This window comes from Pelobates fuscus, chromosome 8 (assembly GCF_036172605.1).
Source record: "Pelobates fuscus isolate aPelFus1 chromosome 8, aPelFus1.pri, whole genome shotgun sequence".
Classification (NCBI taxonomy): domain Eukaryota; kingdom Metazoa; phylum Chordata; class Amphibia; order Anura; family Pelobatidae; genus Pelobates; species Pelobates fuscus.
In genome coordinates this window covers 69,998,391-70,016,318 of record NC_086324.1, presented here as the reverse complement: position 1 = coordinate 70,016,318, position 17,928 = coordinate 69,998,391, and the positions used below count along the sequence as shown (strand labels likewise).

The 17,928-nt window shown below is 40.0% G+C and overlaps 1 protein-coding gene across 3 annotated transcripts in view; it reads right to left on the bottom strand.

Annotated features, from left to right (window-relative positions):
• Positions 1-17,928, bottom strand: part of IQCA1 (IQ motif containing with AAA domain 1) — a 163,820-nt gene that overhangs the window by 37,745 nt on the left and 108,147 nt on the right. For 2 of the 3 annotated variants that reach the window (XM_063430005.1, XM_063430004.1), the window contains exons 10-15: positions 10,353-10,428; positions 9,292-9,398; positions 8,768-8,860; positions 7,459-7,523; positions 4,577-4,659; positions 4,380-4,487 (exon numbers count right to left, since the gene is read on the bottom strand). In XM_063430005.1, coding sequence (XP_063286075.1) covers positions 4,380-4,487; positions 4,577-4,659; positions 7,459-7,523; positions 8,768-8,860; positions 9,292-9,398; positions 10,353-10,428 — 532 coding nt within the window. The remainder of the gene's footprint in view (positions 1-4,379; positions 4,488-4,576; positions 4,660-7,458; positions 7,524-8,767; positions 8,861-9,291; positions 9,399-10,352; positions 10,429-17,928) is intronic. The other variant, XM_063430006.1, reaches the window with a different exon arrangement.

Here is a 17,928-nt window from a genome sequence, read left to right as displayed (position 1 = left end):
GAAGCTCCTACCTACTCTCTTGGCTATTAGGTCTATATGCCAGGTCACTTGGAAGGACTGCGGAACAGGGGCTTCGAGATATCCTCTTGTTTAACCTTGCTTGTTTGATTATTGAAGTTACTGGAACTGTTTTAGCTCTAAAAGATGCATCTATCTATAGTCGTTCAATTGTTTAACTTGCTCAAATTACCTACGCTTTACTGATTGATTAACAGCCATATGACGCTTGCTGAATGTTAGATGATCAGAAGCTAACAATGCTTATTTTCAACGTTGAGTTACGATCTGACATACCGTATATACACGGTTGTGATGTATGAATATTCGTGATTCTGTACTCACCTGATCGTCATAATAAAGAATTTACAAAAAAAGTTATAACAGGCTACATAAAAACAATCTGTACAGCGTGACAAAACACCCACAGACCGACGCGCGTTTCGGCGATAATAATCGCCTTTCTCAAGGGCACAAGTAGACAAGGAAAATCCACTTACCCCCCTTCTCCTTAAATAGACCTGGCGCCAAAACCCACTTTGAATAGGTGGGCTGCGTCACTGTTTCAACCGCCAATGTGATTCGGCGGTGGGAGGTCCCCAAGATCAGCACTTAGCCAGATCCCAAGAGAGGCTGCGCATGCGTGTAAGAATTTCGCCACGCATGCGCGCAGCGCCCTTCAACACAGTAGTATAGCTGCGTCCTCGGATGATTCCACCAGGCGCCCCCTGCACCGCAAACACAGAAAAACTCACGATGTCTCAAATTCATTAGAATATGCATAATCGATTAATAGCGTAGGAGCAGTGTGTAGCAAAAAATAGCCTGTGAAAAAGTGGAGAGGGGAAGGAAAGGGACATACAGTAGAGTAGAAGAGTAGTAGACAGGCAGGTAAAATTAAAGGTATATCAAACAAAAACCACAGTCAACCCAATTGTCCAAAGACCCATTAGTGATAGCTATTATATTTATTATAGTATGTTTATGTAAAGAGATCCCATATATATCCTAGGGACAAGAAGCCATGATTATAAAGTAAGTTAGGATGGATCAAATTAGAATGAATTCAATTAGATTGCATTAAATTCAATTAAATTAAATGAAAGGGGCAAAAGAGAACCCCTCATTAAGACCAAGAGGTTGTGATGTCTTAAGCCTAAAAATCCATCTAGACTCCCTCTGTCTTAGTAGTCGATCATAGTCTCCACGCCTCAGAACTCTTGACCCACTCCAAGCCACAAAACTTCAAATTACTAGGATCACCCTGATGGTGTTCCTTGAGGTGTCTTGAGATGGGTGTCTCAAGGCGATTCTTAGGGAATCTTACATGCTCCATAATCCTTTCTTTAAAGGCTCTGAATGTCTTACCTACGTAATTTTTCCCGATGGAACAAGGTAGCAAGTATACCAGGCCTTTAGTGTTACAATTAAAAAAGTTTTTCATTTTTATTGAACCCTGGCCTGTGCTGTCACTCACTATTTTAGATTCTTTGGAGATATATTTGCAAGCCACGCACCTGCCACAGCCATAGGAGCCACATGGTGGATTACCCAACCATGTATCTTTAAAATGTACTTTTATGGATAGATGGCTGGGCACTAACAGGTCGCGGATATTACTCCCTCTTCTAGCAGTCATGTTAATACGTGGACCTAAAACCTCTTTTAGGTGTACATCGTTCAAAAGGATCGGCCAAAATCTATCGAGACATTTCCTCACTTCGAACCATCCTGTATCGTATGTAGCAATCATACAAATATTACCCCTGTTCTTTGGCTCTCTATTGACAGGGTGGTCACAGAGAAGATCCTTCCTTTCAGTTTCAAGAGCTTTCTTATATGCATTTTTGAGGCAGCAGTTTGGGTAGCCTTTCTCCTTAAAGTAAGTTCTAAGTTGACTCGCTTTCACTTTAAAGTCAACAATATCACTACAATTTCTACGGAGGCGAAGATATTGGCCAACCGGCATCCCTTCCTTGAGGGGCCTTGGGTGGCAGCTTTTCCAATGTAGGAGGGAATTTGTAGCTGTCGGTTTTCTAAAAAGAGTAGAATGAACCGTCCCATCAGGGGTAATATTCGTATGATTGCTACATACGATACAGGATGGTCCGAAGTGAGGAAATGCCTCGATAGATTTTGGCCGATTCTTTTGAACGATGTACACCTAAAAGAGGTTTAAGGTCCACGTATTAACATGACTGCTAGAAGAGGGCGTAATATCCGAGACCTGTTAGTGCCCAGCCATCTATCCATAAAAGTACATTTGAAAGATACATGGCTGGGTAATCCACCATGTGGCTCCTATGGCTGTGGCAGGTGCATGGCTTGCAAATATATCTCCAAAGAATCTAAAATAGTGAGTGACAGCACAGGCCAGGGTTCAATAAAAATTAAAAACTTTTTTAATTGTAACACTAAAGGCCTGGTATACGTGCTATCTTGTTCCATTGGGAAAAAATACGTAGGTTAGAACTTCAGAGCCTTTAAAGAAAGGATTATGGAGCATGTAAGATCCCCTAAGAATTGCCTTGAGACACCCATCTCAAGACACCTCAAGGAACACCATCAGGGTGATCCTAGTAATTTGAAGTTTTGTGGCTTGTAGTGGGTCAAGAGACATCCGAGGCGTGGAGACTATGATCGACTACTAAGACAGAGGGAGTCTAGATGGATTTTTAGGCTTAAGACATCACAACCTCTTGGTCTTAATGAGGGGTTCTCTTTTGCCCCTTTCATTTAATTTAATTGAATTTAATGCAATCTACGTAATTGAATTCATTCTAATTTGATCCATCCTAACTTACTTTATAATTATGGTTTCTTGTCCCCAGGATATATATGGGATCTCTTTACATAAACATACTATAATAAATATAATAGCTATCACCAGTGGGTCTTTGGACTATTGGGTTGACTGTTGTTTTTGTTTGATATACCTTTAATTTTACCTGCCTGTCTACTACTCTTCTACTCTACTGTATGTCCCTTTCCTTCCCCTCTCCACTTTTTCACAGGCTATTTTTTGCTGCACACTGCTCCTTTAATCGATTATGCATAGTCTAACGAATTTGAGACATCGTAAGTTTTTCTGTGTTTGAGGTGCAGGGTGTTATATAAGCGATCTGCCCCCAGGGGGCGCCTGGTGGAATCATCTGAGGACGCAGCTATACTACTGTGTTGAAGGGCACTGCGCGCATGCGTGGCAAAATTCTTACACGCATGCGTGGCGAAATTCGTACACGCATGCGTGGCGAAATTCTTACACGCATGCGCAGCCTGTCTTGTGATCTGGCTAAGTGCCGATCTTGGGGACCTCCCACCGCCGAATCACATTGGCGGTTGAAACAGTGACGCAGCCCACCAATTCAAAGTGGGTTTTGGCGCCAGGTCTATTTAAGGAGAAGGGGGGTAAGTGGATTTTCCTTGTCTACTTGTGCCCTTGAGAAAGGCGATTATTATCGCCGAAACGCGCGTCGGGCTAAGGGTGTTTTGTCACGCTGTACAGACTGTTTCTATGTAGCCTGTTATAACTTAACACGCTACACCTATGAAGGGACTCTTATTTGCCGGCTGAGTCTCCGTTTTTTGCTATATATACTTTATATGGAGTTGTGAGAACCCTCTATATCACTTCCTACTTTAAATTCATCTATCTACCTCTTTCTGTCCATTCGATTTACTCATTTTTTATTTAAAGGGCTATTATAGTCTGAGTGAGTTCAATAATCAATAGGATTTTGAATTATGACATAGAAATTAGGCATATAGAAGATCTATAGGTTCTTTTATATCCATGACTCTATTTATCTGGATTAATCTAGGTATATTTCAGCTAATTTTTATCATACTAAGAATTGATACATTTGCTACTTTTGTTGCTACACTTTCTATTAGCCACTCTGTTACTTTGAGTAACTTACTTGCAAAGTATCAATCTACAATACAACGTTGTCACTAGTTTATGTTAAACTGAGCTGGATTATATTTCTCAGTATTTTTCCATACCTATAGGTTAAGCAGTCTGGTATTTTAGACACTTGGTGTTTAGTTTTTAATATATTTACTCTTAAAACTTTATTATTTTCGTACCTTGTCTAACATATAGTCTTTTCTGCAAGGTTTTGTATAGTGCTCTACTGGGGGTACTGGTTTTGATGGGATTTGTTTTCCGCTTAGGGATGCTTCTCCCTCATTTCCTTATTTTTTGTATTTTCTGTATGGTCTAGGGTTAAGCCCTTTTAGTACCCCTGTAACCCTCTTTGTACTTTTTGCCAGATAGTCTTCTGGCTGAGAGTACTGTGTGTATATTTGGTTTTATTAAAATGCCTAATTTTTGATGATGTACAATGAATGTGTAGTAGAAGTCCTTTGAACATGCCTACCTAGAGGAAGGATTCCGTATAGTACTAGTAGTTGCTTGACATCACTTAGAGATGGCATTGGTTCAATATCCGCCTGTCGCAAGGTAGTTCCTAGGTAGCTGTATTCACCTGCAGGGAATAATAAATGTTATGGTACGGAGAGGATATGAAAATAGAAATTGCTGGTTGGATAGAAAGTCTGGTCTTTTAGATCTTACCAATAAAATCGGACAACTTTGTAGGTTTTGGTTTAATAAGAAGACCTTCTTTCACAAGTTCCTCATAGAGGGAATCAATGGTCCTGAATAATAAGAAAATGCCTGATTTTAGAGATGTTTGTGACACATCATTTCATCAGTCAACTCAGGTATATTTCAAGAAGATTTTAGACATAACTTTGACAAAGCTACACTTGTCATCTAAAAATGTAAATGTTTTTTTTTTATCCTGCCAGGTACTGATGGAGACTTTTGATTTTTGCTTGTTCATTCATGTTTGCTTGTTCATTCCTCAGCTAAAACACGATGGAAACAAGTATATTATCTCCGCTATACAGAACAATAGAAGAACACCAGCAGACAGAGAATGATTAAACTTTGAATTTACTATGGACAGATGCTAATTGTTTAAAAAACACAATCCTTCCAGTGAGTGATTCTATTGAATGTGATAAATTAATGTTGTAGGGGAGGGGGATAACTGATTGGTTAGCGTTTTTGATATTGAGAGTATGGGGCCTCATTGTCATTAGTTAATTTGGGGCCTTAGTACTTTCACCCTGGCCATACTTTCAATGGTGGATTGGATTATTTGGGTTTGTAGAGGGAAAATGGAATTACTATGACATTAGCAGTGTGGTTTCCTATCCTCTACTGTCTAATGGAATGCTCATATATTCTACAGGAGGCACAAAATGTAGCCCAATGACTCAAACAGTTTAACCCCTTAAGGACCAAACTTCTGTAATAAAAGGGAATCATGACATGTCACACATGTCATGTGTCCTTAAGGGGTTAAGCTCAAGGTAGCAGAAAATCTGTGCCGGTTAAACATATTCCCTTGTTAAAACACCAGGAAAATTATCTGTTTTTGGTGTGTAAAGCTTTCAGGACCACTGAAACTTGGGAAGAATTACTTTAAAAAAAAAAAATCTGAATACTAATTTGTTAAAGAGACACTATAGTCACCATAACCACTACAGCTTAATGTAGTGGTTCTTATGTCTATAGCATGTCCCTACAGGCTGAGCACTGTAAATACTGCCTTTTCTGAGTAAAAACAGTGTTTAGATTGCTGCCTAGGAACACCTCTAGTGGCAGCCACTCAGACGGTCACTAGAGGTGCTTCCTGTGTCAGTACTGCATAGTGTACAACACTTGCGTTCAGTGTCTCCACTCTCTACATGGAGAGCTGAACTTTCCCCATACTTTCCCCATTGGTTCAATGCATCACTATAAGAAGATGCTGATTGGCACAGCACAGTGTTTTGCTGTGCATGCACAGTAGCCGCCTAATGCTTTCCTATGGGAAAGCATTGGTTTGGCTAATATAATCAAATATGATGATCTCAGCCATAGAGGTGGATCTCATTGCCGTGTGGGAGAAAAGGTAATTTTAAACACATTTTCAGGGCGATCTAAGTAGAGCCAGGAATCTAAGTAGTTAGTTTAACACTATAGTGTCAAAATACATGTTTGTATTCCTGACACTATAGCATTACTTGAAACAAGTGTTGTAAAGGATTTTGCTACAGAGATTTCAAATGCATCATTAGAATAGCAAAGATTGGATTCGATCGAGACTTCCTTTTTGCATGCAGTGGTGACATTTCATATTTCTAATCACAGCAATTGCTTAATATAATGGGTGTCTCTCAAACACAGGAATCCATGCCCCATCAGGAAATGTCTGACCTAATGAATGGGGACATCTGCTATAGTGACGAACTGTTTTTATGGAGCGTGAGAATAAAACACTAATGTTCTAGGTCATGATTGTACTGGCAGAAAGCTCTCAAATCACAAAATAATAATAAAGCCAGGAAATTCATCACTAAAAAAAAATAATGTCAGAGGGGTGAGCAATAGATTTTTTTTTTACTGCCACTCTGATAGTTAAATTAAATCAATCTTTTTATTGAAATAGTATATTGGCGTCTGGATCATGGAAAAAAAAAAGAAACACCTAAATAGTGCAGTGTTCTAATGTTCTAGGGACACCAGGGAACTGTCCCTAACAAAATAACGTGAGTGCATTACTAGATACGCTCGCGCTACGCTAAGGGCACTAGAAGCCTGCATGTCCTGCTCTTGGTTGGCTGGCCTACTTGATTGACAGGCAACGTGATGCTCATTCACACCAGGCTGACCTGCCAATTCTTCAGGCAGCCAGCTACCTTTCCAGGTGGTTCTTCCCCTTTTTGAGATTTCAGTGAGCAGGTGTAGAAGGGTGGTTCTACACCAGCCCACTGGCATTCCACTTGCAGGGATGAAGAAGTTGGCAGGTATGCGGCAGTGTTCTGAGAAATTTTAGGTGACTTAATAATAACAACTTTTGCAATGTAAATGTAATGTACAACAAGAACAATAACTTATTTACACAGACTGATTCCTGAACACAATCATTGTATTTTTAAGACTTGTTATTCTGAGTATTAATGCTGTGGAGCTCTTTTATACACTCAGGCACACACAAAATGGACCTTTTAGAAAAGAGGGACAGAGGGATTTAATCCAATATACAGACTGTGCCTCCGAAATAGGGACACTTGGCAGGTATTATTATTATCGCCATTTATATAGCGCCAACAGATTCCGTAGCGCTTTACAATATTATTAGAGGGGGGATTTAACTATAAATAGGACAATTACAAGAAAACTTACAGGAACGATAGGTTGAAGAGGACCCTGCTCAAACGAGCTTACAGTCTATAGGAGGTGGGGTATAAGACACATTAGGACAGGGAATTGCAGTCAAATAAGGTGGGAGTGGAGCAGAGCTGGAGGAGAGAGTAGAGTGCTGCCCTTTAGGAGAGAGCAAGAGACAGGTATGTGAAGTAGAAACAGGTTTACAGGCCTGTAAACATCTCATCTGTGTTTACCTGTCTGGGGTGAGATCTTTTTCTTTCTTCTTCCTCTTCCCACTTTTTTTGCCTTTCTTTTTTTTCTAAAAGACAGCATTAAACTATTTAAAAGGAAAGCACACATTTTCCAATTCCAGATGTGAGCAGCAGCACACATTTAGCGAAACATATAGAGATATCTTGCAAAACATTCTTGTTCCCTAGAAGGAATACTAACTAAATTTAGCATTGCAGACATTACATCAGTTTTGTCAATAATCCAGTATAATCCTACAGCTAGTAAAAGCTTGGGTTACTGTGACTCAGTAGGATTTGCACCTTACGTACTGTACAACAGATACATTTAACAACAAAGAAAAGTGACAGACATTGCAAACTAAGCTTTCCAGATGGTCACATTTTTGTGTGATGCATGCCTTTTTTAACAGTCGTTCGGCAGGGCTTAGACGTGCTGCAGAAAAGTAAGCGGGAAGCACATGCTCCCGGCGTGAAATTAATTACTAAACCATGGTGCTTCTTTGGGATTCCAGCCTTGACTTGTTAATTGGTTTCACACTGGGAACATCTAATTTTCACATACTGACGGACAGCACCGTCATGCGTTATACAGTAGATATGCATTTGATCGGACAGTAACGATAATTTGGTTATTTTTGGCAACTTGGCTGAAAAATGACTAGAATTTGATGTTTAAAAGATGGAGTTGGAAATGTGAGCTTTACTAAGGTTAAGTCGTAAAGGTGTGCATGTCGGTTCTCGGAAATTTAAGGGAAAAAAATAGTTTCAGTTGATTCGGGAATGGTAGATGCAGTTTTTGGTTTGGATACATTTCATCCATGCAACCGTTTTGGGGAAAACAATTTGGATCAACCAAAAATTGGCCAATCAGCGTACTGCAAAATATAAATATTATGTGCATGTTTTGCAGTAGACATTTTTATCATGCCATTTGGTTCACTGGTCAAATGAAAAGAAGTAGCCAATAGATTATTTATTTTAGCTATTTCTCCTTTTACCCCTCTATTCCACACACCTCACAATAAAATCAACAATCAATGGCTTTCCCCCAACTATCAATCACCTCTTTTCCATTAATCGTCTTTTTTTGGCGACATGAACAGAATTCTGAACCACGAAAAAAAATGGCTCATTACTTCTTTGTTTTGGTTTTCGATCAAATGGCAATTTTCCGAAATTTGGATGACTTGTCAAACGCCCAAAATTAGGACGAATCGTAATTTATAGGAAACCGAATGTACAAGTCTAGTATGCACTTATTCCGATTTAAAGTTTTTGAGATACCTGATCTATCCCATACTTCACTTACCTTCCCTCCTTTGCCTCCTTTCTTTTTTTTACTTTTCTCCTTGTCCACCGCAAGTTTGAGGTTCTGCAGTTCTTGTCTCATCAGTTCATCGATCTACAAGAAGATGCTGAGAACTAACTGACAGCAGCAGACTTTTTTAACCCCTTAAGGACCAAACTTCTGGAATAAAAGGGAATCATGACATGTCACACACGTCATGTGTCCTTAAGGGGTTAAAGGAGTACATGATTATATCAAAAATGCACGAAACACAATTAACTAATGAGGAAGCTGAGGCTATAGAACTATTAACACATTTGTTTTTACACTCTTATACATGAAGATCCTACCTGCTAAAAATATTATTTGCTAAATTAAGCATTACACTCACAACCAAATTTAGAATAATATGGCTCATTCATATGTAATAAGAGACATGCAGGTAGGCATCCAATGGCATTACATTATGTGATGTTCACATGCAGAAATATAAAAAATTTTATGCAGAGTGTCATAGGAAACACTTCAGTATCACTAATACGTACCTGTATCCTGACTTCTTCCTCCACTTCCTTTGTTTTGCTCTCCTTGATAAGTTGAGGATCATGCGTCTGGTAAAGATTCCATGATTCATCGCGTTGCTGCCACACACCTAAGGAAAAAGCGGTCAGAGGAACGTGGGCCAATATTAGAGTTATGGAAAAGGTGAAACTAAAGTTCTAAGTGGCAGGTAAATGGAAGGGTGGTTTCGAAGGATATGATAAACACCAAAACAACTTTAGCTTAATGAAGCAGTTTTGGTGTATAGATCATGACCCTGCCGTCTCACTGCTCAATTCGCTGCCATTTAGGAGTTAAAGCATTTTGTTTATGCAGCTCTAGTTACACCTCCCTGCATGTGACTTACACAGCCTTCCTAAACACATCTTGTATAGAGTGAAATAATGTTTAAACTTCCTTTAATTCTGTTCAATTTAGAAAGTATTTTCTCCTGCTTTGTTAATAGCATGCTAGACCCTGCAGGAGTCTTCTGTGTGTTCAATTTACAGAGCAGAAGATAAAAAAGTCTAAAGTAAGTTAACATCTGATTGAAACCAAAACCATTTTTTTCATGCAGGCTGTGTCAGTCACAGAAACAAAAGTGATTTACCTCCAAAACGGCAGAGAATTGAGCAGTGAGACTGCAGGGGCATGATCTAGACACCAAAACTGCTTCATTAAGCTAAAGTTGTTTTGGTAACTATAGTGTCCCTTTAAGAGAAATGCACTAGGGAGAAGTAACAAATGGTGTTCGAGTGTAAGATGAGATAGGATGCATCGAACCATGAAGACAACAGTAAAAGATACAAGAACACTGACTGTTAGTAAAATTACTGCTTCAGTGTCTCAGTCTAGTCTAATATATCTCTAAATTATTGTCTTATTTCTTACATCTTATTAGTGCTTCCATCAAGTACTCTGTAAGAAGAATATCCCTTTATAATACCCCATCACAAACACTTGTTGCTGCATCTAGAGTAGGAATGACACTCACATTTTGCACAGATGCTGCATTCTGGTTCTATTACAAAATGTAAGTACCAACACCCAGAAAACCATGACTTACTTGCATATGTCTGGTTTGCAGAGGCTATGTCAGGGATGAAGTTGCTGGGTTTCATTTTCCATCCCTCTTCTTCTTCCTGGGAAATGGAATGAAAGACAAAAAATGCAATATTTTGCAGCATCCAATATGGAATATATTTTTTTTAACAGTTTTCACTAATGTTTCATTAAGTATTATAAACCATCCAACATAATTTGACCACAGGGGCCATAGAGATTGCGGCTGTAGGGGAGGGATATTCCAGCACATTTTAGATAACTTTATGAACTGCCTGTGGTGAAATATATCATTCATAACAATCATACCTCTAGACTATAAGCTCTTTGGACCCTTTGTTCCTGTTACAGTTTGTAATTGTCTCATTTATTGTTAAATGTCCCCCTTTTAAAATATTGTAAAGCGCTACATAATAAGTTGGCGCTATATAAATACCAATAATAATGCACACAAACTAGATTCTAAAGATACATATTATTAGTTTAAAGAGGAACTGTCACTTCCTCAATTTTAGCACAGGCTAATAACTAAGTAAATGTTAGACGCAAAATTGCAATGGAAGTAAGTCAAATGTTCACATACCACTGCAGCGCAAATGCTGCATTAGCGCTTAATGGGGTAAAGAAACAAGAAAATGGCATAGAACTGTCTAGAAGTAACAGTTCACAATTAACAGAATTCTGCTATGAGTGTTTTTACTGTAGAATATTTTTATAAACAACAAAAGTTCTAAGCAAGTAGGAATGAGGGACACGGGCGCTTACAACTGGGATAGATGAATTTGGGTCACAGAGAGGGACTATCTATTTTAAAGCGGGACACTTGGGAATTATGATACAAAAAAAACCAGCAGCCATGAACACTTTCAGAACATTCCAATTAAACTAAGGTTAACCAGTCAATAAGCTGCTAAAAAAAACATGGACTAGAAGCAATATATACGGTGCAAATTACTATTTTGATACGGTATTTTTTCATTTTCTATCTGCAGAACAGCTGATGTTTGCAACATTTATAAATTCTCTAAGTAGGTAACAGTTGTAAATTGTAAGATCGTTAAAACACAGCTACAAGCTATTTTTTACATTAATATACATGGGTTGTATAACTCCAACGTAACTGTCTTAAGGCTACAAATAAATTAACACATACACAAAAACTATAAATAGCATTAAACTGTTCCCGTTCTGGACTGCAGATAGTTGTGGGCTCCTCAACTAGGCCTCTGGCACTATAAAGTATTTCCTGTCTTTGCTCCCATTAGCAGTGCTACATGGGGCTGATAGGCTTATTCACTAAACTCTGAACAGTAATGAACTGAAATCAGAAATGCAAAATTAAAGGGACACTATAGGCACCCAGAGCAGCTCATTGAAGTGGCCTGGGCACATTGTCTCAGCACCTTTAACAATGCAAAGGTTATTACTGCATTTTTTTTTATAAACTGCAATAATTACCTTTGTGGGTATACTCCACCTCTAGTGGCTTTCTATCAGACAGCCACTACAGGGACTTCGGAATCATTAGGTGCCGTTTGGTCGGCTAACAACGCTGGACGTCCTCACGCTATGCATGAGGACTTCCAGGATCACCGGAATCCACGTAGGAAAGCATTGTATAATGCTTCCATATGGGGAAATCCTAATGCGAGTGCGTCCATTGCCGCGCATGTGCATTAGGTCTCCCACGCTGGCTGACGTTGGTGGGGAATGAGAGAAGGCGGACCTGAGCCAGCACTGAGGGACATCGGCGCTGGACCCAGGTAAATTACATAAGGGGGGACCTTGATGCAGTGGAAGTTATAGTGCCAGGAAATAAAGTTTGTTTTCCTAGCACTATAGTTTCCCTTTAAGGCTTATGTAGCATTAAATTATGCCGTTTGGATTTAAGTTTAGAGTTTAGTAAATAGAACTTTGAATGTGATGTAACTTTAGCATCTTTTTAAAATATTTCAAAAAATTCCTCTTCAAATTCTTTTCATATTGCTGTGCGTCCAAGGTTTTGTATTAACTCCATAAGGACGCATGATGGAAATTTTCCGTCATCCTTGCCTTTTACTTCTGAAGCTGCGTAATCAGTCTTTGTTTTCAGTGAGTTCATAAGCATGTCTTTTAGTGATTTAGTTTGCAAAACAGAACAACTTTTCTTGATATTGCTGTAATTTGGAGAATACATATTGAGGCTTATTCTGGGTTTTGTGAGGGATAGTACAGGTCTGTGATGTTAAATATTTTGAAGATTATGCACCAAATCTTCTGCAGGAATAAAGTTATGATCAAGGAGTTCCCACTTATGCTCTTAAAGAGACACTAAACCCCCTTAAGCAATTTAGCTTGCCCAAAGTGCTTTATGTGTGAAGTTTTTCATCTTTATTAATTTTACAAAATATGCAGATTTCAATAGAAGTTATAGAAATTAACCCTGCAGCTTTTGCAAGCTGTTTCTATAAATACCAATAAAAAAAAACCAACATAATTAAACATATGCACATGTTATTTGGGATAATATCTACTAAAAAGTGATTTCATTTTTTGCATTTTGGAAGTGGAGTGTCCCTTTAAGGCAAAAAATAGCTGAAAAGGATTTAAGTTAGATATACTTTCACTTCACCTACTTTGCTCTTTGAAATTCACTTTGAATTCCTAACAATTCACACTTTAGTGAATAACTCTGATAGTGTCCGGGACAAGCTCCGGGATGATGAAACCACACCTATGAATGCATGCATGCTACGAACTCGCAAACACTGGTCTTTTGTATTTTACTTATTTTTCTGGTACTGCATAACCAAGTCTAGCAAAAAAATCTTAATAATAATTCTTGATTAATCCTTATCCTACGAGGGGAATGTGTAGAGCTGTTATTCTGTTATTTCTGGGGCCGGGGTAAAGGGTGGATGGTGTAAGGGCTACAGTTACATGCTGATTAAATGCATATTTTCAGAGATTACCATCAAATTGTAACCACATCTTTCCTCTCTGACCTGCACAGCCGCTCGATCTTTTGACTTTATTTCTCATCGCCCTCCAAAGTCTGCGTTTGCGCTATAAGTGGTTTTTAAAGGCATTTATCGCTCATTAGACTTATAATAGCTTAACCCTTTCAAGACCAAGGGGATATATAAATACTATAAAAACATGATGGTCTGCTAAATGACCTGTCATAAGGGATTAAAGGAACACTCCGGGCTGTAAATAACCATCATTTTATTACATTATATAACGCAATAAATTAGGCAAAAAATAATAAAATTATGATATCTTTTGAATGTGTTTGCTGCTACTACAGTGAGGTCCCGCCAAACCCGGAAGTGGCCTAGCCAATCCTGATGCTCTCTTATGGTTTTCAGTGGGCACTGATAACATTCCATAGACCAGGGCTGCGCAAAAGGTAAACCCCTTAGGTGTTGTAAAACAACTCCCATGATGCTTTGCATGCATTTAGAATAAGAAAGCATTATGGAAAATGCAGTTTTGGGCACCGCTGCCATAGACCATGCCTATCAAAGATGAATGGAATTCCTGCCTTGGTTACCAGCTTCACCACAGCTTCATCAGCTTACTTATAGTTCCCTTTAACAATCTGTCTGCAGCCGCTATCAGGCTGCGGAGGACTACTTCAGCAGAGAGTGCGTGTGTGTCAAGATAGTGCACACCATAAAGGTAACCCGACTTGGAGAAAGGAACCACGGCTTCCTCCTGTGACTTTGGTCACTGCTGAGATGTGAGTTTATAGCTGCAGTTTGTCTGTTTGTTGAACTGTAATTATAGGTAATTATGTGCTGGGGCAGTGGACCTCCTTGTACAATAAATTAAACTAAGAGCATAGTTTGCTATAATGCCGGTGCTATCCCTTTAAGGCGTGCAATAAAGAGAGAAGCTTATATTTTATCCACTTATTCTAAAGGCTGCATAATGGGTCTGAAAACTAGAGATATCAAAAGGAAAAAAACATCAGGCACGCACTGTGATAATTTCAGGCAGATTGAATGGACACAGCAATGTTTCGACCTGTTCCCAGGTCTCTATCAAGCTTGTTTTATATTGACCCATACTCAGTAAGCACTCTGTGTTTTATTTGATTGAGTGCAACTCTCTTTTTTCATCTAAAAACTGGAGATGGCATCAAGTTATGCATAGTTTCATACAATGTGGGTTATCAACATCCTAAATCATGCGCAATAACAGTTTTTTTTTTGTAATTTAGATACATGGATTCTTTTTTTTCTCTTTTTTTTATTTCTTAGAAAGCATGGTTGTACTGCTGCTGATTGATGTAGGTTCATGTTGACGTTTGCATTGAATGTTTACAAATTCCCAGAGCTCCTTGTTTTGTACAGGATACCTCTCACAGGCATTGATAACGCTTTACCTCCCCTATACTAACTTCAATTGTTTACTGTGAATATTCATAAACGAGTGACTTGCTGCCTAGGCAACACTGCATATTGTGAAATGAAAGTTATTGCACGTCTGAGACCCAATAAAGGGATATTCCAAACACGGTAAGTAAGCACCTATGCGCATATTTCATAACAACAATAATTGATGTGGATATGTGCCCACCCACCATTTTGATGTCAAAATATGCTCCTCGCTAACCATAAGAGTGTGTGCAATGTGATTCATACATGTGGGCCTACATAACAAGAAAGAAGAAATCTCAACCAAAAGAAAAAAACTCTGGTAAAACTCAGTGAACTCCTGGATCCTGCAAAAGGTTCAGATTTGAAGCAAATTAAGGATATACGGAAAACGGATGTGCATTTAGCTAATTCTTTTAAATATTTAACATTTCATTTTTAATATTTTGCGGCTGGCAATAAAGTGGAGGGCATACCATTTGGGTGCAGTGCAAGTGATGGGGGCAGAGATATGGCACAGAAAAGCTGGGGGCAGAGATATGGCACATAGATGCTGGGCACAGAATGATTGCACAGAGATGCTGAGGGCAGAGAGCTGGCACGGAGAAGCTGGATGCAGATAGATGGCACAGACAAGCTGGATGCAGAGAGATGGCACAGTGATGCTGGGGGCAGAGGTGGCAAAAAAGTTGAGATGGTCATTTTTTAATATAGGCTGACGTGAAATCTAGGACCATGGGACAGAAACCACAGGACTGTCCCACAAAATCTAAGACATTTGGAAGGTACATTACCATGCAGTAGGGGTGTGCGAGCTGTGTGGCCTGTTAATGCACTTGATAGTGAGCTCTCCCTCACGGCTCCGGCGCTCAGTCAGTGAGTCAGAGCTCAGCCAAGGTAGATTCCTAGCCTGAGCTCTGAGTCATCACTGAGCGCAGGAGCCACTAGGGAGAGCTCACTATCGAGTGTATCAGAAAGCTCTAACCAACAGGAAGAGTCTGGGAAGCAACCATGCGCTGTACACTGGTGCCAGGTGCTACTAAGTGAGTGCCAGTGAACTGAGCTTGTGTATAGTGACCTTGTGTCTGTGTGTATGTGTGTCAGTGAACTTGTGTGTAGTGAGTTTGTGTGTAAGTGTGTCAGAGAGCTTGTGTGTAGTGACCTCATCTGCATGTGTGTCAGTGAGCTTGTGTGTAGTGACTTTGTGTTTGTCTGCATGTTTGTAGTGACCGTGTGTCTGTGTGTATGTTTCTCAGTCAGCTTGTGTGTAGTGACCTGATCATAATATCCACCATGCCGTATGTGACAGATCCATCTGCAGGGACTAAGATTGCTGGTTTGTCTGTTTGCCTCTATTTCGTTTAATTGCCTGTCCGTATGCCCCTGTTCGTGTGTTTCTCTAAGTACCGATTGAAACTACCGAACGGACGGCCACCCAGGAGAGGAGTGTGCTGCTGGTTAACCTCTTGGCCCCAATTAGAACGTTGTGGTTAACCGCAGACACCTCTATATTCTATCCGTATGGGTGGTCGTCGTTCGTATGCCGACCACGAGGCGGCGGCCATTTTGGAACACGCGAAGGACCAGCGGTGTTCAGCGAGGATTCTATGGAACTAGAAACGGACACTTTCCTACCGAACACCGCTGAAGATTACTGACCGCCCGTCTATATCGTCGAGGCATACGAACACCAGTCCGTTCGGGAGTTTGTAACGTACGCATGGACTTAACCCAGATAGCCATCCCATGGAGTCAATCGTGTACCGAAAGACTTTGACTCCATGGCGATTGAACTGTGTACATTGGATCTGAGCGCTATTCGGTAGAAATATGCACTCAGATCCAGGCTGGGGATACGTTACACGTCTGGGGATACGTTACACGAAGCACCTACATTCGGTATTTTTATTATTATGTATTTTATTGTATTTTTATTGTTATATTTAAAATGGCGATTTGCTTCTATCCCTGGAGATAGGTTTCTTCCCAATTATCTCCAGGATAGAGAGGAGGGATTTATGTATGTATGGGGATGGCTTACACCTAAGCCACTGCGATTGGCTACTGTCCAATAAATGTCCCAGTCTTCCATCTGGTCCCCTAGGGGAGTGTCCACCAGGTGGGAGACCTGCATTAATACCGGGCAGGTAGCCCCCATTAAACAGAATCCTGTTTTACCCTCAAGACGGAGCTTGGTCTCGTTTGTGAGGGAATTGCTACTGGGAAAGTGTATTTCGTTTATTCTAGCCGTGAAAGGAGTTCGGCTGATTGGATGTTCGTGAGATACCGCACTTCCCTACATTCCGTTCGGGAGTTTGGCGATCGGCTGTTCAAAGCCTGCATTTCTAAAAAGGGGGATTATCGACTAAGCGGTGGCTTCACTTATTTAGGCGGTGAGTGTCGTAACACCGTATAATACCCAACAACAGGGAGGTGGAATGAATGACTGCTTTTGTTTTTAATAATTATTACATTCATAAAATCCCTATATATACAATGTATTTATTTATTATTTATTTATTTATTTATTATTGCCATTTATATAGCGCCAACAGATTCCGTGGTGCTTTACAAAATTATGAGAGGGGGATTTAACTATAAATAGGACAATTACAAATAAACTTACGGGAACAATAGGTTGAAGAGAACCCTGCTTACATTCTATAGGAAGTGGGGTGTAAAACACATTAGGACAGGAATTTGCAGTCAAATAAGGTGGGCTGCCCTTTAGGAGAGAGCAAGAGACAGGTATGTGAGGTAGAGGTTACTCTGGGAGGCCATAAGCTTTCCTAAAAAGATGGGTTTTAAGGTTCTTAAAAGATACAAGACTAGGGGAGAGTCTGATAGCGGTAGGCAGGCTATTCCATAGGGAGCCACCCGCGAGAAGTCCTGCAAGCGTGAGTTGGCCGTACGGGTGCGGACAACAGACAGGAGGTGGTCATGGGCAGAGCGGAGAGACCGAGACGGGACATACCTATGGATCTGTGAGGAGATATAATAGGGGCTAGAGTTGTTCAGTGCTTTATATGTGTGAATTAGTACCTTGAATTGACTCCTATAGCATACAGGAAGCCAATGTAAGGACTGGCAGAGGTGTGAGGTGTGTGAGAAACGACTAGAGAGGAAAATCAGTCTGGCAGCAGCGTTCATTACGGACTGTAGCAGTGCCGTACGGCTTTTGGGAAGGCCAATCAGGAGATTTGTATCCCCTATAAA